General features: G+C 42.1%; 1 protein-coding gene across 4 annotated transcripts in view; it reads right to left on the reverse strand.

Annotated features, from left to right (window-relative positions):
* The window catches only part of usp19 (ubiquitin specific peptidase 19), a 29,218-nt gene that overhangs the window by 4,304 nt on the left and 4,822 nt on the right, over positions 1-20,092 (reverse strand). Inside the window, exons 3-26 of one of the 4 annotated variants that reach the window (XM_068733820.1) lie at positions 18,619-18,747; positions 18,163-18,299; positions 17,369-17,920; positions 14,959-15,346; positions 14,596-14,752; positions 14,415-14,486; positions 13,125-13,240; positions 11,572-11,804; positions 11,217-11,409; positions 9,962-10,095; positions 9,624-9,782; positions 9,431-9,541; positions 9,203-9,313; positions 8,956-9,057; positions 7,908-8,048; positions 7,690-7,808; positions 7,396-7,539; positions 6,254-6,624; positions 6,039-6,149; positions 4,509-4,725; positions 3,564-3,716; positions 2,756-2,922; positions 2,470-2,636; positions 1-865 (exon numbers count right to left, since the gene is read on the reverse strand). The exon at positions 1-865 is cut by the window's left edge and continues 2,379 nt beyond it. In XM_068733820.1, coding sequence (XP_068589921.1) covers positions 593-865; positions 2,470-2,636; positions 2,756-2,922; positions 3,564-3,716; positions 4,509-4,725; positions 6,039-6,149; positions 6,254-6,624; positions 7,396-7,539; positions 7,690-7,808; positions 7,908-8,048; positions 8,956-9,057; positions 9,203-9,313; positions 9,431-9,541; positions 9,624-9,782; positions 9,962-10,095; positions 11,217-11,409; positions 11,572-11,804; positions 13,125-13,240; positions 14,415-14,486; positions 14,596-14,752; positions 14,959-15,346; positions 17,369-17,920; positions 18,163-18,299; positions 18,619-18,747 — 4,457 coding nt within the window. In that variant the 3' untranslated portion in view covers positions 1-592. Of the gene's footprint in view, positions 866-2,469; positions 2,637-2,755; positions 2,923-3,563; positions 3,717-4,508; positions 4,726-6,038; positions 6,150-6,253; positions 6,625-7,395; positions 7,540-7,689; positions 7,809-7,907; positions 8,049-8,955; positions 9,058-9,202; positions 9,314-9,430; positions 9,542-9,623; positions 9,783-9,961; positions 10,096-11,216; positions 11,410-11,571; positions 11,811-13,124; positions 13,241-14,414; positions 14,487-14,595; positions 14,753-14,958; positions 15,347-17,368; positions 17,921-18,162; positions 18,300-18,618; positions 18,748-20,092 lie in introns of all 4 variants that reach the window. The other 3 variants (XM_068733819.1, XM_068733822.1, XM_068733821.1) reach the window with 3 other exon arrangements.

Raw genomic sequence — 20,092 nt, forward strand, 5'->3', positions numbered from 1 at the left:
TTTCCTCAGTGTCTTCTAATGTGGAATGTAGTGCGTAGAGATGCACCGATACCGATACTTTACCAACGTGTTGCTTCATTAAAAAGGTTTAAACTTGAACTTTAACTCCTGTTACATTTGACGATTTTGTTTCATTTTTTACAAAATAGCTTGTGTGCAATTTATGGTATTAATATAAATTCAGTACATTTACACCTATGTATGTATTTGTTACATTTTGTTTTACAAAGTTAGGATATCAATGTTTAATTTAAGCCTGATGCATATAAAGAATGATCCCAGTCTCTTCCACACAGTGAGGCATAAAGCTGATATATCAAACACCGGTGAGGGATCAGTACTCTGTATCAGGACTGAAAAGGTCCGATTGGTGCATCCTTAGTAGTACTTTAAAGGGTTAAGCCATGTAAAGTTAGACAAACACTAAGTGATGTAGTGTTGTGTAGAATCATTCTACTCGCTGAAGACCGACGGACGACTCAGTCGTTTGTTCCATAAGAGGAGCGGTGTTAAACTTGAACTGCCTCTTCCAAATGTTCCTATCAAACCTCACATTCATACTTCTGAATGCAAGTCACACAGGAGGCCCCGCTCAGGTCCAGTTGGCTTTGTTAAGCAGAGGGTAGACCAAGTTGATGAACAGAGCAAACACGGCTGCCAAGGTGCCCAGAACAAAATAGCGCACGCAGTCGTCGTCGGGATAGTCCGACGTCTTCTGCCTGCGGTGCCGTCGCACCGACCCTTCGTCTCCCTCGGCTCGGTCCCTCGGCGTCTGACGCCTCCGCGGCGCAGAGCGGGACGGTCCGCGGGGGCCTTCGTAGAGCCCCTCCTCTTCTTCCTCCAGTTCCCGCCAAATTAGAGAGGCCTGCGATTGGCGGAAACCGGTGTCAGCTTCTGGGAACAGGCGTTGTCTAACAAATGCTATGATTACATTTAGAAACATTCAGCCAGTCTACCCCATAGTTTCAGATCAACGCTGACGTGTAACAAGCTAACGACATGCTTTCTCTGTTTGATAGTTTAGGGACAAACTGGGACAGTTTGAGAGGCTTGCTTTGAGTGGAGTAAAATCACATGATTTAAAAGTAAACGCACAGTTGAGTTCATCAAGTACAAGAACGTCTTAGCTGTTCTCAAGCCTTTTCCTGCCAAATCCCATGTAAGATGAGGGTTTCACCCAAATACACTACAAAACTTACCAACATGATACATATCAGAAAAAATTGTTGGCTAAAAAACATTTGCTGCAAAACTGATAGAAACGTTAATACACTTGAAATAACTAAAAAAGACGTGAATCCACGGTTGAACAGATGACCCATTCATCCCTTTTATCCCATAAAATCACATACAGACTTGTGTCAATATCAGCATCTGACAACCTATGTGATAAAAAAAAAAAAATATGTAACTTAAAAAACAGAGCACAGCATTTGTTTAACTTCGGTAGAGACGGTAAGATCTCATCTGGATACAGAACTTGAAGAGCATCTTCAGAGAGGCAGAGAACAGAGACATCGAGAGGGAAAGAGATCGCGCTCTGCAATTTTCTCCCAGTGAACCTCTTGACTCCACATAGACGAGCAGATGTTGAGCACCTTTCACAGCTCTCACACTGAGCAGAAATCAGCAGCGCACTCCGCTGAAGCGTCAAAAAATTAAACATCTGAAGATGCTGATGCTGCCTGACGGCTGAGCTTTGTTGAGCTAAAATGAACCGACTACCTAAGTGAAGAATCTCTCCATTATGAACCCACTGGGCTGTAGTTATTAAAGCACCTCACAGCAGGAGATCCTGTCAAAACTAATTGAAAAGAGACACTTGGGCTTCTCTCATAGGACCCGACAAATACTGCTAATTGCTGTTTAGTCGCAAACACATTTATCAATTTCCCAAACCCCATGACAGGTGGATTGTTAACACTTTGCAGTTTTTGTTGCATTCAAATACATACTTTCAAAATGCACAATGTCTGGTGAAGTATTTGGAGTCATTTTTCAACATGGCAGGAACAATCTGACTCTTCATCATGTAGAGCAAACACATGCGACGCCCTCACTTTACCGGGATGCATCGGCAAACTACTTTAATACCGTTGTCACAGGTGAGGAACACTTGCATTGCGTCAACAGTGATGCTGCAGTTTGGTTATTTTCCCAAAACACCTCACCCCAAGCTAATCCATTTGAGCCTTGACTACACTTCCACACTTGACACTAGCATCATAAAGAGCTAGTGATGCTTTTAGTAACCTGGTAAATTGGATTCTGATCACCATGAACGTTGCGAGCAGAACATGATGTATGTACAGGGGGAAATTATGAAAATTAAAGGAATATTAGGGATTAACATCTCACTCAAATGTGAATTAGCCAAGGAATATTTTTACCCTGGCTACTACATCTCAAAGTAAAAAAAAAAAGCCTCATGGTGTGATCCTCCCTCTCTTAGTGTTGCGGCGCCCTCACCTGGCTGGCAGTAGCTCCTGCAGACGTGGGCGACTCGGGCCTGAGGAAGCGCGGCGGCCTCTCCACGGGCGAGTTCCGTCGTCGGTAGAACAGGACGTAGGCGTAGCGCGTCACCACCTGACTCTCCTCCACCATGGTGACCGTGCTGTCATCGAACAGACGCCAGCCTGTGGGACAGGGAGGATGGAGGAGGAAGGGAAGAGAGGTTGGAGACGGGGTGGTTGACATGTAGGAGAAAAACACTCAGAAATACATATACAGGTGGGAATAAACCTCCGTGACTCACCAACATCGCTGCGCTGGCTGTTCTTGTCACTTGGCAGCCGAGCGTAGGCCGTGTAGTGGCCTCCTATCATTCCTCCATAGTGGTTGATGACGGCATACAAGTCGTAGATGGGGGGCTGTTGCATCTCATCCTTCTGGCCAATACAGAACTTACTGAGATCCAGATTCCTACAAGACAGGATGATATTAGAGGCTGTGTTGTCAAATCGAGAGGACACTGTGCTACAAGTACTGCATGAGGGTTTAATGTTTTGCAAGTAAAAAATATCACATCTTTTTACATTAAAGGAACAGTGTGTAGCATTTAGGGGGCAACAACGTTACTGGTGCTATTTAATGTTATTTATTATCAAGCTGTTTGCTCTGCTCTCTGTCAGGATGAGCTCCTCCAACTACCCACCCACCCACCCAGTGGGTAAAAAGCCAATACTTGATCACTACATCTGTGCAACAAGCACAAACATGTGAATTAAAGTGAAACCTGATTCAACCGGCTGTCACCGCTGCTTTGTTTACAAAGGCACAGCATGTGCAATCCGCCAAATTTGTTTCCCGTGAGATATTAATGACTTTATATCGTGACTGTGTTGTTGTAAACATTACTGTTGCTGCTCTAGAAACAATATTAAGTTACATCTAAATTATAAATGACTTCTAATAGTGTTCTGAGCAGAAGGGCATTTAGTTGGTTGCAAGCTGCAACAAACCACTAGATGCCACTAAATCTTACACACTGTTCCTTTAAAGTAAATGTGAATAAGTGGTGTGCTGCAGATCGATACGCGGTGGAACGTCGACTTTGCATTTACCTGACAGGAAAGTCAACCATGTCGTTGATCTTGTCTCTCCAGATGAAGCTCCTGAAGGAGAAGCGTTTGAGCTGGATGATCAAAACGTTGGGCAGACGCCACAGCAGCAGCTGCTTGGAGGCCTCTCGGTGCTGCTGGCACTTTGGACAGTACCTAAAACAGACAAAAAAAAAAAAAAAAAAAGGTTCTGCGTCTGCACCAAAACTATTCTCAATAAACCTAGACTCCTCCTAGTCCTAGACTAGGTCCTGTTATCTTTCAACCTAAAGGGCAACAAATAGAAAATGAATACATTAAGTCCTCCACAGCATAACTTATATTTTATAAGTTTTATTTACAAACTGGAAATACACTTCAAATGATTAGTCAACAGTAAAATGATCTTTAATTATACTGATGCAATTAAAAAATACAGAGAAGCTTTACAGCTCATCTGTTCTATATCATTGTATTGTGAATATCCAAGCTTTGGTTGGAAAAAACAAACAATGTGAAGACGTACACTTGTGGTTTAAGGTTTTATGATATTCTATAGACCAAGAAAATAATCGTGAGAGAAACTGCTTGTTACAGTTGTTAATTTCAGTGGTAATATCCACTGTCCAGACTACAGTTTGGCCTCATTCTGTCAGTTAGTCTCATCTTCCCATCATGAGCAACAACCAGCTTGCCTGCTATCAGATGTTGCCACAGTCTCTATTTTGGGCTCATTACCTATCATGTGAGGTCACTTTTGAGGAAAACCGTCACAGGTTTCTGAATTATTATTTAGAGAGTAGTAGTGTCCCAATGCTATTAATCATTTTCCATCTGGCCAACAATTTAAGAAATGCTCTTAAGTTTTAATATATTTAACCAAAAAAGTGGTATGAATGCAACCACAAACAGGAAACAAGGAAGAAACCAGAACGCTAGAGACAGCAATCACAACATGAAGCTCCCTACCATGCCTCCTCTGGTGCCAGCACCTCTGGCCTTGTGAAGAGGTTGAGGCACTGCTCCAGGGTGAAGTGTCCCGCTCTGGCTGTCTCACTCAGAGAGCCGGGGTCCTCCTCATACTCCAGCTCTTTGGAGCTCACCAGGACGTACTCCTTCAGACGCTCGTTGTTTTTCCACACCAGCTCCAGCTTTGTGTCTTCAGGGAGGTCCGCCAGAAGGTCCTCTGCAGAGGGGGAAGGGGAGGGATGGAGAAAAACAGTGTGCTGTTGTGTTGGACTTTATTTATTTCCTCAAGTACAATCTGAACTAACAGTACTGGTGGGACTTTCTGGCACAGTACTTAACCGGGTTGAATCCTCCTTAAAAGAACAGGGACTGCTTTGTGTCTACAGGTAATTACACATCTGATTGGACAAATATGACATGAGGAGTTCCCTAATTAGCTTAATTCTGGGGCCGCTTCTGTTTATCATCTAGGCCTACATGCATCCACTGTGGAAAACAATAAAATAAGTTACCATAGTTATGCAGACCACACACAAATTCACATAACCATATCCCCAGAGAACTATGGTCCAATACAAGCACTGAACAAGTGCATTGAACAGATCAACTGGGGTCGTTGTTTTTGGAGTCGAGGAGGAATGTCTAATCGGCAATGTTAAAAAAAATCTGGGTTTAGTCATGGACTCAGAGCTGAATTACAAAGTCAGCCTACTATCACCTTAAACATATATAAAGGATTAACTGACTTATGTCTCAGCAGCTTTCAGAAAAACTTAATTTATATAAATTTGACTTAAATAATGTAACAGTGTTTTTACAAGTCTTCCTAAAAATGTGATTAGACAGCTGCAGCTGATTCATAATGCTGCTGCTCAAGTCCTCACTAAGATCAAGAAAGCGGATCACATCACTTCAGTTCTGAGGTCTTTACACCGGCTTCCTGTCCAACAAAGGATTGATTTGAAAATACAACTGTTGGTGTATAAAGAGCACTGACAGGTTTCTGGCTAAAATACATTTCCTATCTTCTGCCACATAAGGAACAATCCAGGTTCGCTGCAACTCTCAATTCTTTTAAATCCAGACGGAAGACTTTTGTGTTTGCCATTTTATAAAAAAGAATTTCTTACACTGCACTGTAACTTGTAATATGTATTATATTTGAGTTATTTCTTTATTTTGTATTATCTTAGTTCTTAATTGTTTTTAAATTGTATTTAAATGTCCTTCTATAATGTCTGTTGCACTTTGCCTTTCGATGTTTTTTGTAAAGCACTTTAAATTGCCTTGTTGCTGAAACGTGCTGCATCAATAAACTTGCCTTACAGAGGAAAAAGCTTCTATCAGTTACGAGATAACCTCTCTACATATTGTTACATAGTGGAATACACCCCAAACTATGGTCTTTAACATTACTATAGAGTAACATTAGATCAACAGTTCTCTGACATTAAAAATGAGCACACAATTTTGAGCATGGAAACTAGGAATCTAACTGAATATCAGTGCTGAGGACAATTCTGGCCGTACCTTTCTCATCCAGCCTCTGCTCCTTGTTGTCTGAGTCCAGCAGAGCTATGTAGAACTGACTGGCATGACCTGATGCTGATTCACTCGGATGCTGATACCCCGTTACTGCAGCTGCAATGAAGTGGCAAAGAATAAGGAACAAAAGGGACGTAGAGACAAAAAATAACTGTCACAGAAACACTGGAGCATCTGCACAATAGCAGATATGACATTACCTTCCGGCCGCACTGCCTTCTCACATGACGTCTCTTTTTCAGCATGAGGGTCCAGAGGACCGCAGGAGGTGGAGGAGATCGTCTCAGAAAATCCAGAATCGGCAGTTCGCGTGGTGGAGAGGGAAGTCTGGGAGGAGGAGAGGGAGTCCGACTGCCCAGAGTGGAGGGCCGAGGCCTGAGCATACTCTGCTTCAGGCAGCAGAGAGGGACTCTCTGCTCCAACAGTACCACTGCCACCCATGGCCTCATCTCCTGGTCCAAGACCCTCAGGAGTGCCTGCTGGCATTGGGGGGAGGTCAACCCGGCACTGGGATGTTTCGGGGGATGTCCTGCCCGACTGGAAAGGAGGCTGGAACACGTTGACGGAAAACCTGTCCACAGAGAGACATCGGGCAGATCACATCAACAGTCACTGCATTTGAAGTGACAGATTCCTTACAGTGATCTTGAACTGACATGAACTTTTTCATCTCCACTGAATATACTAGTAGATGTGACATGTTACTTGCCTGATGCTGAATAAATAGAGAAAACAAATTGCCATAAGTGTTCAGTATTCAGTGCTCAAAAGATACGAAAAGTCCTGTTTTTATAAATACGGCATGCTTAAAAAAAGGATCTAGTTGAAACCCAAATCAGAGACAAATCGTAATTCAGCATGATCGTATATAATGAATCTAATATTTTCACAGAAGATGAACTTGCATGCATAAATAAAATATGACCATTATAATCCATTGCTGATAAAAGCATCGCTTGAATATTTTCTTTCAGTGCAGCAAAAGAAAAACAGCACTTGTTGACATCTGACTAAAAATGTTCCTTCCACTTCCACTAGTGTGAGATGGACAAAAAAAAAAGAAGCAGCTAGCTGCTACCAGCTCTGTCCATGTTGTAATACGTTTAAAATAGGTAATAATAGAATGAGTTGTGTTTTGTGATCGTCTTTCTTTTAAAATGGAGGTGAAAGAACATACAATGAACTGTGTGTTTCAGCATCTTGGGCCGTGTTCAGATATGTAATCAGGAACACTTCTGGCTTCTCCTTCCATCTTACTAGGCTATCCTGACTGTAATGTGTGTGGGCCACGTTCTATTCTAAATGATGATGAGCACCGAGGACTGCGAGTCAGACAGTGTACCTGGAGTAACCCTCTAGCAGCTGGGTGAGACGGGCATAGGAGAGCCGGGACTCCGGCACGCTGACCAGGAAGGGCAGGCCCACGTTCTCCGTGTTGGGTCGACACAGACCCTTGTGATTGGGCCAGTGGGTCTTCTGACACACTCTGGGAAGGGAGTTAACATGGTCATAGAAAAGTTAACGCATTCAATTTAAGAATAAAATGACAAAAGGCCTTAGTATACATTTAAATCCCCCCCCCCCTACAAATAGGTTTCTAACAAGCAAGGCTGAGACAGCATTTACTAGAACTCACTGATTGCAGTAGCCGACCCGGTAGCAGCGAGTGCACCGCTTCAGCTTGTCTTCCTCAGACACTGGAGGCTTCAGGCAGGCGGCACACTTTGAGATGGGGATATTAGGGACCTGAAGTCTCTGTAGGACAGACAGAGGGCAAAGAAACTCCTCTCAATATCTGAAGACACTGGCGTATTAATACACTGTAGAAATGTAAAAGTTTGTTTATTTTATTACCTGCTGCACTCGGAGCACGACCACTCTCTCTTTGGCCATGTCTTTAGAAAGCACCTCAAAGCAGAACAACATGTCAGAGGAGGACACCATGTCCAGGGAATGGGATGGCAAGAACATGCGCTGGAAGCGGTTCTTCCCCACCTGAGAGGAAACAAACGAGTGTAGTTTTGTCCTCAAGTGTCCTTAGTGCAGTTATCTCTCATTGTTCTATTCCTGCTGGTGAACAGTATTCAATGACCACCACTGATCGGCATTGATCTGAATCTATCAGGATTCCATTTGGTTCACCACCCACTAAATGAGTTTGAGCTGTACTGAATGTCATTGTTTTACATACAAAGCTTCTATGGAGTTTTTCTAATGAAGCTTTGAATGTCAGTTGTCATATTTTATAAAAGAAAAAAAAAAAAAAAAAAAGCCTCAAATAGAATCGATTAGAATAAAGTGATTCATCAGATTAAATGAGTCAGTCTTCTTTGATTTAATTCAACTTCCTTTTATGAATATGCCTCGTCAGTGTTAGCCTCCCTTAGTGTGGGGCAAGCAGGAGAGCAAAACTGTTTTTATGACCGCAGTGAAAGATTATATGTGGTTCGATAAAAACATGTTGTGAACATGTTGTGAAGGACTACATCTATCTCTTATCTGTCATTTTTGACCTTTGGACTTATCAACAGTCTGGAGTTATTGGAAAGCTTTCCATCACATTCGTTAAAAACAGTCGTACGGAATTTAATTCTACAAATAGTATAATACTATTAACCACCTTTAGCCGGTACATACAACTTCATCCGTCTAACATTTTAGCTGCAGTGGTCATAATTACTCAACTGCAGAATGAAACACTGACTAGTGTAGCCTGATCTATACCTCCAACTGTGCAGAAATACCCGATTTAAACAGAATGAATAGAAATGCAAAAAAGAAGATGATTTAGAATTTGAATGTCAACATTAGGGAATAAACGATTTGGGAAAGCCTCTGTAATGAGTTCAGAAAACGGGAAACTTATTCTAAATTTCTGTCGGAGAATGAAGTCCTGACAAACCTCTGCCAGTCTGAGGTTCTCTGGTTTGACCCTGACATTCCTGGAGATGGATTCGAGGACTTCAGCAGTGCTGGAGTTCTCCTTGCTCACGCTCACTAAAAACTGAGACACACATATACATGAAGCCTTAGAGAGTGGGTCACATGGAAGACATCTTTACATTTTCTCAAAACAAAGCAAAGCCACATTTCAATTGACACTGTGGGTAGTTTAAGTGTTTTAGTGGAGACTGGTTGCTTCATCTCACCTTGACGGGTTTTTTATGAGGCTCCTTGGCAAAGTAGAAAACTGAGAGCACCTTTTGTTTCTGGGGCAAGGGCACGGGCAGGTAGAGGAAAGGGTCAAAGGTGATGGACACCTGAGCCAGAAGAAGAGAGACAGGAAGTAGGTTAGTCATCACCAAAACAAGGCAAACATTTAAAAGCATTTACCTTTAAGAGAGTAAAACATTTTGTGGAAAGTGTTTGTGTGTTACCTTGGAGCATGTGGGGCAGACAAGCTTGGACTTGAACTGGCCTTGGAAGAGGTCCACTATAAAGGAGTCATTTCTCATCTTGTGCCTCTGCCATGCCTCCTCAGCCACCACCTGCAGCAACAGACCAAACACACCATCAGGCCCAGGCTCGACTACACCGTGGGAAGAACGGAAGTTTGTTATTTCAATAAACCTCATCAAGCCGCCCGTCAGAGTCCACCGTCTCTGTGTAAGGTTTATTCTGGATGCGGTTCAAGTCCTCGTGGAGCCCGTCCAGCAAGAAAGCCATGAATTCCTGGGCATCGTGCTGGGCGTAACCTGTGAACTGGCTGGCTTTACTGGCCACAATTGCCTACAAGGTTGCAAACAAATGACAAAGAAGAGGAGGAGAAGAAATTTAAATATTCGGAACAATTCCCAGATGTGATCCATGCAGACAGATCGAACACCTCCAAAAGTAAAACAGTTCTTGGTAACTACAGCAAATAAGAAAGATTTGGTACATATTTGACATGAAAAATCTCTGCATACCTTGAGTTTTGAGGGTTGGAAGGCATGATGTGTTCCTTTCCAAAGGGCCCTGAGCAGCACAGCAAAGCCAATGGCTAGCCTGCCTCCTGTCCCCAGCGGATTATTGCAGTTGATTTCTGCTTCGAATGCTCGATCTGCCGGGGCACAGAAACACCCATGAGGTAACTGAACCAGACGTCACAAGCATGGAAATCAGCAGTGTAAAACCACCTTGGAATGACTTTATGTGGAATCAAGCAAAAAGTATTTAAAAACACAGAAACTAAAACTTCTTCAAGTAAACCTTTCATTTGTTTTAAAACATTTAACTTGGCCTTAGTGCACGTTGGAAGAATGGCTCCTCCCTGGGTTTGGTTATTGCTATAATAACTGTAAAAAATAAATCCATATAGTCCTTTGTATTTTTATATACAACATGTATTTTAATCAGCTAATGTTGCGGGAGGGGGGTAACAATTTCAAGAAAAAAACTATTTCTGAGATTTAAGTTGCACATTTACAGAAAAAAGTAAAAAAACGTAGAGATGTTGTTTTCATTTATCAAGGAATCACATCGCTTCACTTTGCAAGGTTGACTCAACATCACCACACCACAAACGCCACCGTTAAACACTGCAGAACCGTGGCAACGCCAGCTGCTATTGTAAGTAATGTCCTTAAGGTGGCGATAGCAGCTGAGCGGGACAAAGATCCTAGAAGATACATCCCGGCTTTTCCCTTCATGTTCTTTCCATATCTGCAAATTTGGGACTTTAATCTCAGCAAATATTCAAGTTCATTTTTTGTGGTGTGTTTTTTCTTGGAACATTACCCCCCTTTCCCAGCTTGGTACAGTGTTGTTGTTTTTTTTACCTACAATGGCCCTAATCCACCGTACTAAAGTGACCTAGATTTGGCAGCAATCATTTTAATGTTTTAAATGCTTCCACAGCAGAAACTACAGTATTGGGGCATATTCAGATAAAAACTACAGAAAGTTACTGAGTCTTCATTAAATCTGCTCCTGTGGGCCACTTGGCACCGCTTTTGTGTTTATGTTAGACTTCATTAGGACTATCTGCAAGCAGAGGCTGCCAATATAACACATATATAAGCAGAATAAAAATCCACCCTGCAACATAACAGGTTACCTAACGTCTTTAGCGGAAGAATAAAACCGTGCAATAAATTATGCATTTGGTCTACATTACAATGTAAGCTGTACTAATTTGAAGGTACTTATGATATAAGTCAGACCCAAACAAACGCTTTTTACCATGAAAGTAGTCCCTGAGTTCTCTGGTGTTGGACAGGGATTGGATGACACTGTTCATGAAGCAGGTGTTGCCGAGGTTGACCAATCCTGTAAAACCAGGCAGGCACACCTTCTTCTCCTCCTCTTCTTCATGGCGCTCGTTGCTGGCAGGGAGTGCATGGGTCATGGGCTGCACCATGCAGGTAGGTTTAGGCTGAGAGAGGAAAGATGTTCACACCGATTCTACCAATTAGAACCATTCAGATTCGGACTTCTAGTTATTGGACTACACTGCAACATAGATCTTATTTGAGTTTGTTTCCTTAAACAACTATCCAAACATCAAGTTTACATGATTATGTATCTTTCTGCTCACCGTGGTAACAGGGGGCTCTGGCTTGCTGATAGCAACATGCTCAGAGACACTGCGAGGAGCCACATTGTCCAGACCGCAATCCTCCACTCTGGATGAGGCCTTAGGGGGCTTGGGTTTCTCCTCCCCGACCCTCGGGGGCTCCTCCTTGGCTGGCAGGCTGTGCTGGCTACTGCCTGGCTGGCTCTTCTCCATGCAGGAAGGGCTGGAGGGAACAGCGACCTTGGCGCCACCCACTGCACCTTAAACAGAGGAGAATGGGGCTTGTGTATAGAAGACGAAGGTCTACAACACGTAACTGGACATGAATATGTGTAAACTGTATAACATAAGGAATTTAAAGCCTTTTCATTAGGGCACACTTTAGAAAAATTACTTTGCCATTATTTGAAATCACATCATAGAATTAAAGCCATTTACACAGTTAAAAACACGGCTGTTCAGAACGGGCAGAATGTTTAACCTGTGGTGTTGCCGCTTGCTGCTTTCCCAGGACTCCCAAACTAAAGAGTCCCAACAGCTATAGATTTATTATGATGTTTAGATATGAAAAATATTGAATCATGTTACTATTCTAACTCATTGTACCCTGTAATAACTTACAAAAGGCCTCAAAAGCACATAAAAAATAAGCAACTCAGCTACGACTTACTGTGTACTTCTACCTCAGAGGAAAATACTGTAGTACTAAATTTACTTGATAGAAAAATGTTACTGGTTACCACATTTTACTCACAAAATATAACAATTAAAATAAGCTCCACCTTAAAATAGAGTTCAGTAAATAGAAGTACACTGTGTTAGAAAGGATGAGCGCAGATATGCAAAGGACATACAGACAGACTCCTTGCTTAATCGTTTGTCATTTAGTACTAATTATAGGAACAACTGGAATTTCCTTCAAGGAAGCTCCATTCAAACCCAAGTAAATACATATATTCAGTATGAATTTATTATAGAAAGTTTTAGACTAACCACCAATTGAACACTCTCCTATGTATTTTTCTGCTAATTTGAAGCCAATTACACAACTCTTACCCAAATTTTTTTACCAAGAAACTTATTGGAAAGCAGTTGCTGCAATCTTCTGTAGTCCCATTTAGAACTATTTCATGAGCTCTCAAGGACACCATGCATTGGGTGTCACAGTCTGGAGGCCACATAAGGCTGGCAGGATAGACTGGCACCCATATCTACTTACCAGCTAAGTTACAGAGCTCAAATTCCTGTCATTGAGAGCTACCCTAAAGAACGCATACATTTGCCTCAGACACACACAGTAAAAACACACGAGTATGACTTCTTATAGAAACACAGGTATCCAGGCCACCTGCTCATCCAAGTATATTGTTTAAAAGTTTTTGTCTAGGTGTATATACTGTACATGACTTTAAGACCACGTGATTTCAAATTCATGTTTGTGATGGACATTACGAACAAGAGAATCAAATTTCACCACACTTGGGACATAAAAAAAAAAGAAAAAAAAAAGAAGAAAAAAAAGAAAAAAAATCTATAACCGCATAGTGTTTACAAGTAGAAGCTTGGCAGCAGACCTTGTGGGGCGGGGGCCTCCAGACCCCCCCAGCGCTGGCTGTGCCTCTTTTTCAGGGTGATGTCCAGTCGGGACGGAGTGAAGGAGTAGCTGCACTGCTCAGGCTGGATCAGGTTCCTGAGGCACGAGAGAGAGAGAGAGAGAGAGAGAGAGAGAGAGAGAGAGAGAGAGAGAGAGAGAGAGAGAGAGAGAGAGAGAGAGAGAGAGAGAGAGAGAGAGAGAGACGGTCAGAGTTTAACCCACTGAGGTTGATATTTATTTTAACATTATGAATGATTTAAAGACATTAAAACATCTCAATTGACCCTTCGCCCTCTGCTGCTACACCACCAAGCAGTCAGAGATAATATGGAGCTCACACTGTCACTAACTGCACTTCCTGTATAAACATCAGCTCATTTTTGAAAAAGAATAAAATAAAAGCCACTTCAGAGAGAAACAGACAGAAGGGTCTTCAAATACATTTGAAGGATTCATCCAGGATGTCAAACTGATTCAGCAGTGAAAACAGGTTAAAAGGATAAAGACAGAAGCTACAGATCACAGAGTCAAAGTGGACCATCACACCACCCGGCGATCCAGACAGAAGACAATGAATTTAAGGAACACTGTTCCTGTAAAGCCGGTCGGTGTTTTTTTCCCCACAATTATTCAAAAGCAAAAGCAGCATGTGTTTACATTCAGTATACCTTCAGTAGCTAGCGTAGCATAGAAGGGCTAACGGTAGTTAACGATGTGCTAACATACTGTGCTAATGTTAGCTCCACAGGTCTTTACATAGAAACCTAAACGTTTAATCATGACTAGCTCCAAATCCACAAAACCAGCCTGAACTTGTAAATCTGAAACGATTGAATTAATCTATGTAGCAGAGCCGGTTAGTTGTCGCACCCAAGGATGAATTATGACACTAAGCATGTTCACCACCTTAATTATCTCATACGAGTGGAAATGATCGAACATTAAATGTTGCACCTTTGGAGGAACTTTTTAAATCAACCCTCTTTGAAAACCCAGATTTTGTTGTGATTTGATTTTGAAGGGCAACCAATGGTTAATGAACGGCCTGATGTGTGACACAGGACAAATGTCTCTTTATACATTTGGACTGAGTTTTGAAAGCATTGAAAGGCGAACACTGGGACACACTAAAATGTGATCCCAGTTGAAGTCAGGTTCTTGGCCACAGAGTACCACATTATCGGTGTCATGTGTTTGACCTGATGCAGCACTGGTCTGTTGGCAGGAAAAAAAAAAAATGACAAATGACAACAATGACTGCAACAATTACCTGAGTTTGACTTGCCACTTGAAGACTGTGTTTGGTCCACAGTCTGAATGAAGCCGCAGAAAGTTAGTGTCACTGTGAAAGGGTGACACAGAAAGATCATTCACTGGTTGTTGTTAAAAGTCATAAAGCATGCCCAAATGGCATAACAATTCCTTGATGGTAGCATATTGCCATTTAATACCTTGTCTGAAAGATGAGGGTGAAGTCTTGTTCCCTGAAGATGACCCTCAACGTGTCCCTGCAGATCCCCTTCATGTAAACATTAACCACCATCAGGTCGGTGCCCTTCTCGTACGAATCATTCTTCACAAATTGCAAGTTAACCATCGGCTCTGGGACTGTGGGAAGTTATTACAGGCATCAACAAACTCATATTGAACATATTGAAGAAAGCAGTGTTAAAAAGCTGAAGAGCAACAAACCTGACTGTGTACATTCAATACTTATTGCTACATCTATCAACATACATTGTTTATACAAAGATTCTACATGAAGAGATCAAATGAAAGGCCCCCCCCTCTATTCCCAAACCTTCTCAACTAACCTTCCTGTTGTTTCATTTCCAGAGAAGGCTCCTCCTTCGACTGGTCACGCTTCTCCTCTCCATCACAGCTGCCCTGCCTCTGAGCAAGACCGGGTGACTGGCTTCGTATGGCAGCCACGCCAACAGCTGGCGTCGAACCCGCCTCTCTTGATTCAAGCTGCTGGCAGATCGCAGTATCCTGCTCCGCTTCCTGCTCCACAGGCTTCTCCTCTGGCTCAGAGTCAGTTCTATCTCCCCGTGTCTCTAGAGAAGCGGCAGAGGCCACTCCTTCGCTGAAGCCGACAGGTTGGAGGCGGTCGCCGGTGCTGAGTGGAGCTGCTGGTTGGCTATCGCTGCCATGTGCTGTTGCTCCACAGCTGTCCGACGACTGGTTTGGCTTCTCTGCCACCTGAATCAGGAAAAGGACACAAGAAATTAAACCCCAAATCCTACAGAGAACAATTCGAGGAATTCTTCACCTCTGGCAGGGTTTCAACAACTACATTCCTCGCTCTCATTGCTGCAATTATCAAGAGGAGAGCTGACAACTTGATTTCCGTTCCGACCAGGGCAATGTACCGTACCGATATCAGGTCATTCTTCCATGAGAGCTGAACCATCTGTAAAGTTGACTTGTTCTGACAGCAGGTACTGTGAAGAGACACTGGTGGTGTAAAGGACCACCATCGATCCGTGATCTGGACGGATCCCCCCTCACGGTTCGACACGCATGTATTTACACAGTTTGGATTAATGACACAGTTTAACGTTAACCATTACAGTTTGAAAGAAAAGTTTTACTATTCGACAATATTCAGTAAAATATGTGATCAGGACATCGTTTATCGCCGATCTCTGATAATGTTACATTGTCAACAACCAATCTGTGTTTAAATTGACAGAAGGAAGGTTCCGTTCAGTTCCATGATGACATTATTATTATTGGGCGAAAGTAAATTATAACGTAATCATGGTGTGTTCACAGGTGATCTCGTAAAATGTAGTTTTGGTAAGAAACCTGAATAAATCCAGTTATTTGAAGGAGATGTTTTCACAACAACATAAATAGATATTAGAGATGAATTATTGAATTATGACCCGTTTACACCAACTCTAAGCAGCTTACAAAACTACTAATGACTAGATTTTTTTGAATCCATAAAAATACAAACTTTTATTTCCTTATCATTTAAATTGGGTGTTTTTATGGAAAAAAAATAATAACCTAAAAGGATAACATTTAGAATGTTTGATGGTTTACTGACTTCAGAGGTGTTGAAATGATTTTTGGGAAAGTGGCTAAATTATAAATAAAAAAAAGTCTGGATCCTTGAAGACCAGCTGCTATGATCAAACATCAAATGGATCTGTATCTGTTAATATGGATCATCAATTAGTATCAGCAGCAAAATCAGGGATCTGTAAAAGTTATACTTGCTCCTTTTTACGTTTGTGCTGATCCGATCCGAACCGTGAGCTTTATGATCGTCACACCACTAGAAGACACCTCACTACACAGAACAGTTATCTCTAGTCTGGTTCACTCTTCATCACACAAGCTGTTGTGAACAAACTGTAAATCGCAGTAAGTTCATTTTCAGAAGCTGTGTTTGCGACGATGTTTAGGAAAAATGAGTGTCTTGAAAAGGCAGAGCCCAGACAGGCCAGATGGTGTTATTGGCTGAAATCTTATTCAGTCATAGTGCTGAATAATTTGAAGAAGTTATCAATAGATTAATCTCCAGTCCTGTACTTTTGGTCTATGTAGTTTGAGATAAGATGTGACATCAATATCCCATAATCACACATTCTTCTTATTGTTGAGGTTGTCAAAGAGTTCAGTCATTCTTAGAAACACATACTTCTTAGTAAAAAAACCTGGACTAGTTATCCCACATTTAATAATATCATTTACTCAATAATAGTTCATTATAATTAAGAAACATTATATAGCAACCACATTGTAGGGTGATAGTGATAAACTGCGGGTGTTTGGCAGTTCTGCTCTTGTGTATATTGTGTTAGGACAGAACAAAATGAAACTAAGTCACATCTGAAGCAAACTCTACTCACTTCACCCAGTAATCGACAGAAAACCTGCATCTTTTTGAATAAACAATTGATCATTAAAGTAATTTTTAAGCAAGAAGCTAAGTTCCAATGTGAACATTTTGATGTTTCCTTACACTTCTGTGGTATTAACATGAATATCTTTGCATTTTCAAATCAATGGGTCATGAAAATAATCATTCAGTTGCAGAATATTACAGTTGACAGCTCTGCACTCCAGATGTTTAAACAGTGTCCGCATCAATATCATTTAAACACAAAATACAAACTATTAATAAATACGTTTTTTTTGACATTCTAAATGAAAGAAACTCAGCTGAGGTGTTCTGATAAGCGACCGAGATGTCACAGCTGTTCTCACCTGAGTTCTGTTGGTATGGCTGCCAGCAGCGCCAGCGGCTCCTGGCTTCTGTTCCTGGCCGCTGCCTCGTCTCTCTGCTCGGTTGTCTCCATCTCTGCGTTGCGTCTGTGGGCTCCGACCAGCGGGCAGGTGTGTGTGTGGAGCTGTACCGCCGGCTGTAGACGGGACAGAGTCCCTGTCGGCTGGTGATGTGGCCTCCTTGGCGGCTGAGGGCGGCTGTACAACGGTGCGCTTGGCACTGGGTTCCTGAGGCTCGCTTTGCGTGACTCCAACAGGCTTGCTGGTGGTGGTTGAGCCATCTTTAGCTCCGCCTTTCACCCCTACAGAGTCCTTGGTGACCTTGTCACACGGCGGTTTGTTTTTCAGGCCGCGCTTGACACCCCGCTCGGCTTTGCCACCACCGCGTCTCGACTCGCTGTGTGCAGGGGAGGAGGGAGGCTGAGGCTGGGACAGCTTGGGTTTCTCTGATGGCTCCAAGGCAACAGGCTTCATCTTCAGCTCCTTGTCCGTTTTAGTCTCTGCAGGTACTGCCTCCTTCTCCTTCTTGTTGGACTGAAGCAGAGAATACAGAGGCAAAAACATTTTGTTATTTAACCAAAAGGAGACTGAGCTGAAGACTACATTTTGTTACATTACAGTGTGAATGCCACTTAGGTGTCACTCGTAACTAAATTGACACATTTTCAAGACAACAACAAAATATTATGAAAGAATGCTACATGTATCAGTGCAGATACCAACACAAATCCATTCCTGTACGTACAATAAAAACCATCTTATGTTGCGCGACTCACCTTAAGCGAAGGCCAGATGTGAAAGGGAATCTTCTTGTGCATGATGACATGCAGGAAGCCTCCCTTCTCCTTGTACTGGACTCTGCTACACGACGCCTCTATTTCCTCCTGCAACTGGCAGCTCCACTGTCGTCCATCTGAAAAATGAAAACATATATATATACACACACAGATGTTATTAGAGCGGAACAGGATCAACATAAATTGTAAAATTGCAGAAAAGACAAAATATCAGTCAACGTTTAAGTTAAAATGTGGTTAACATGCAAAGTCTTGACAGGTACAAAGTTCAACAAGGCCTACCCCCAACTCAAATGCGCAACTGTACCTGTTCTTTTGTGATAGATATATATATATATATATATATATATATACACATACATATATATACACACACACACACACACACACACCATAGTAGTTTCTGTTTCCGTTCCATGCTTTACAATGACTGACCTGGGAAGCACACATGGCAGTGTGTATCCGTGAAGGTTGTGTTGATGTCCTCTGTCCTCAGCACCCCGTCCCCACAGCGCAGTCTGACTGTCACTTCATTGACATTCTGCTTCCAGTCCACAAACACATCTGAAAAACACAAAAGGAAGGGACAGTCACACAACCAGAGGAGGAACTTGGAAAAACAATGCACTTCCTCTTTCCACCCTAATCATTAGAATACATTAAAAAATAATACGCACAGCCCACAGCAACAATTGTTCTCCATTTCTAAAAAATCAAATGTGACATAAAGCAGTCAAATGCATTTGGTAAAAATGGACACAGGGAATAAAATAAAAAGACAAGCGCAACAGCAGAATGGCAGTCAGGTTGTGAAGTAACCGGCGGTGAACATACTGGATCTCTACTTCCATGAGAGAATATGGACGCACACACTAAATTGCACCTGCTGCCAAATTCACATAGCAGACCATCTCACTCATACACTCAAGTGGGTCAGTCCAGGGCACAGACTGAAAGACAGTACAGTGAACTCAGCAATCGCAGATGGGACATCTAAAATTGTCTGCGCCACACAAACTGCATACCAAGCAAAACAATGACGTTAAGGCAAGCGTTTGACTTATTTTAGGAAACATGCTACCGAGCTATACACACGCTTTTCAAAAGGTAGAATCGAGAGAGGAAACTTTGGCAAAAAATATCCCAACGTAAAACACAAAACAAGCACGTACCATTACTCATAGTGACCTCAAAGTCAAGGCAGTGATTGAAAAACAATATACCATCCCAGAAATACAGCGAGCGCTAGATTCCCTGCAGGCAAAGGAGTCATGTATAGATCTCACACACACTCCTACTTCGATTTAGTCTTCAACAACTCGACCGTCCCTTCTTCACTCGATCTCCAATCCTCTCTCACACGTAATCGTTCCAGAAAGGTCAAAAGCAACACCCAATCCCTTACAGCAGGTGACGGATGCATTTCTAGTGGAGCAACGCCACAGTGCGCTCTCACGACTGGTAAAGCACCACACGAACAGTCGTAATATGATAACAGCATAAAGGAAATGGCAACTTTTACCGTTTCACATAATCGATGACAGAAGGTCCATTAATGGCGCAAGAACATTTTTAGCTACTACTACAATGGACTTGCTGTGTCTATATGCACCTAAAAGGTAGAGAATAAAAGTGGGAGGATAAGAAATATAACTGCATCTCAATAAAAAAAATATAGTGCTCTATAAAGCCCTAAACGATCATATTGCCTTGGGTCTCTATTCAGACTCAGTTACACTTCAAAATGTACCAAAGCCCATCAGATGAATAATTAAATCTCAGGTATCAAAAAAAAAAAGCATACTGTGACGGAAATGACAACAATTTACTTTTTTTTGGTAATACCTGTATATTCCCATAGATATGTGAAGACGATAATGATAACATGACTCATAGGGACTTGTAGTAT

Source organism: Cebidichthys violaceus, unplaced genomic scaffold (genome assembly GCF_023349555.1).
Source record: "Cebidichthys violaceus isolate CVI_PGR_0920_01 unplaced genomic scaffold, fCebVio1.0.p SCAF_6, whole genome shotgun sequence".
Lineage (NCBI taxonomy): Eukaryota > Metazoa > Chordata > Actinopteri > Perciformes > Stichaeidae > Cebidichthys > Cebidichthys violaceus.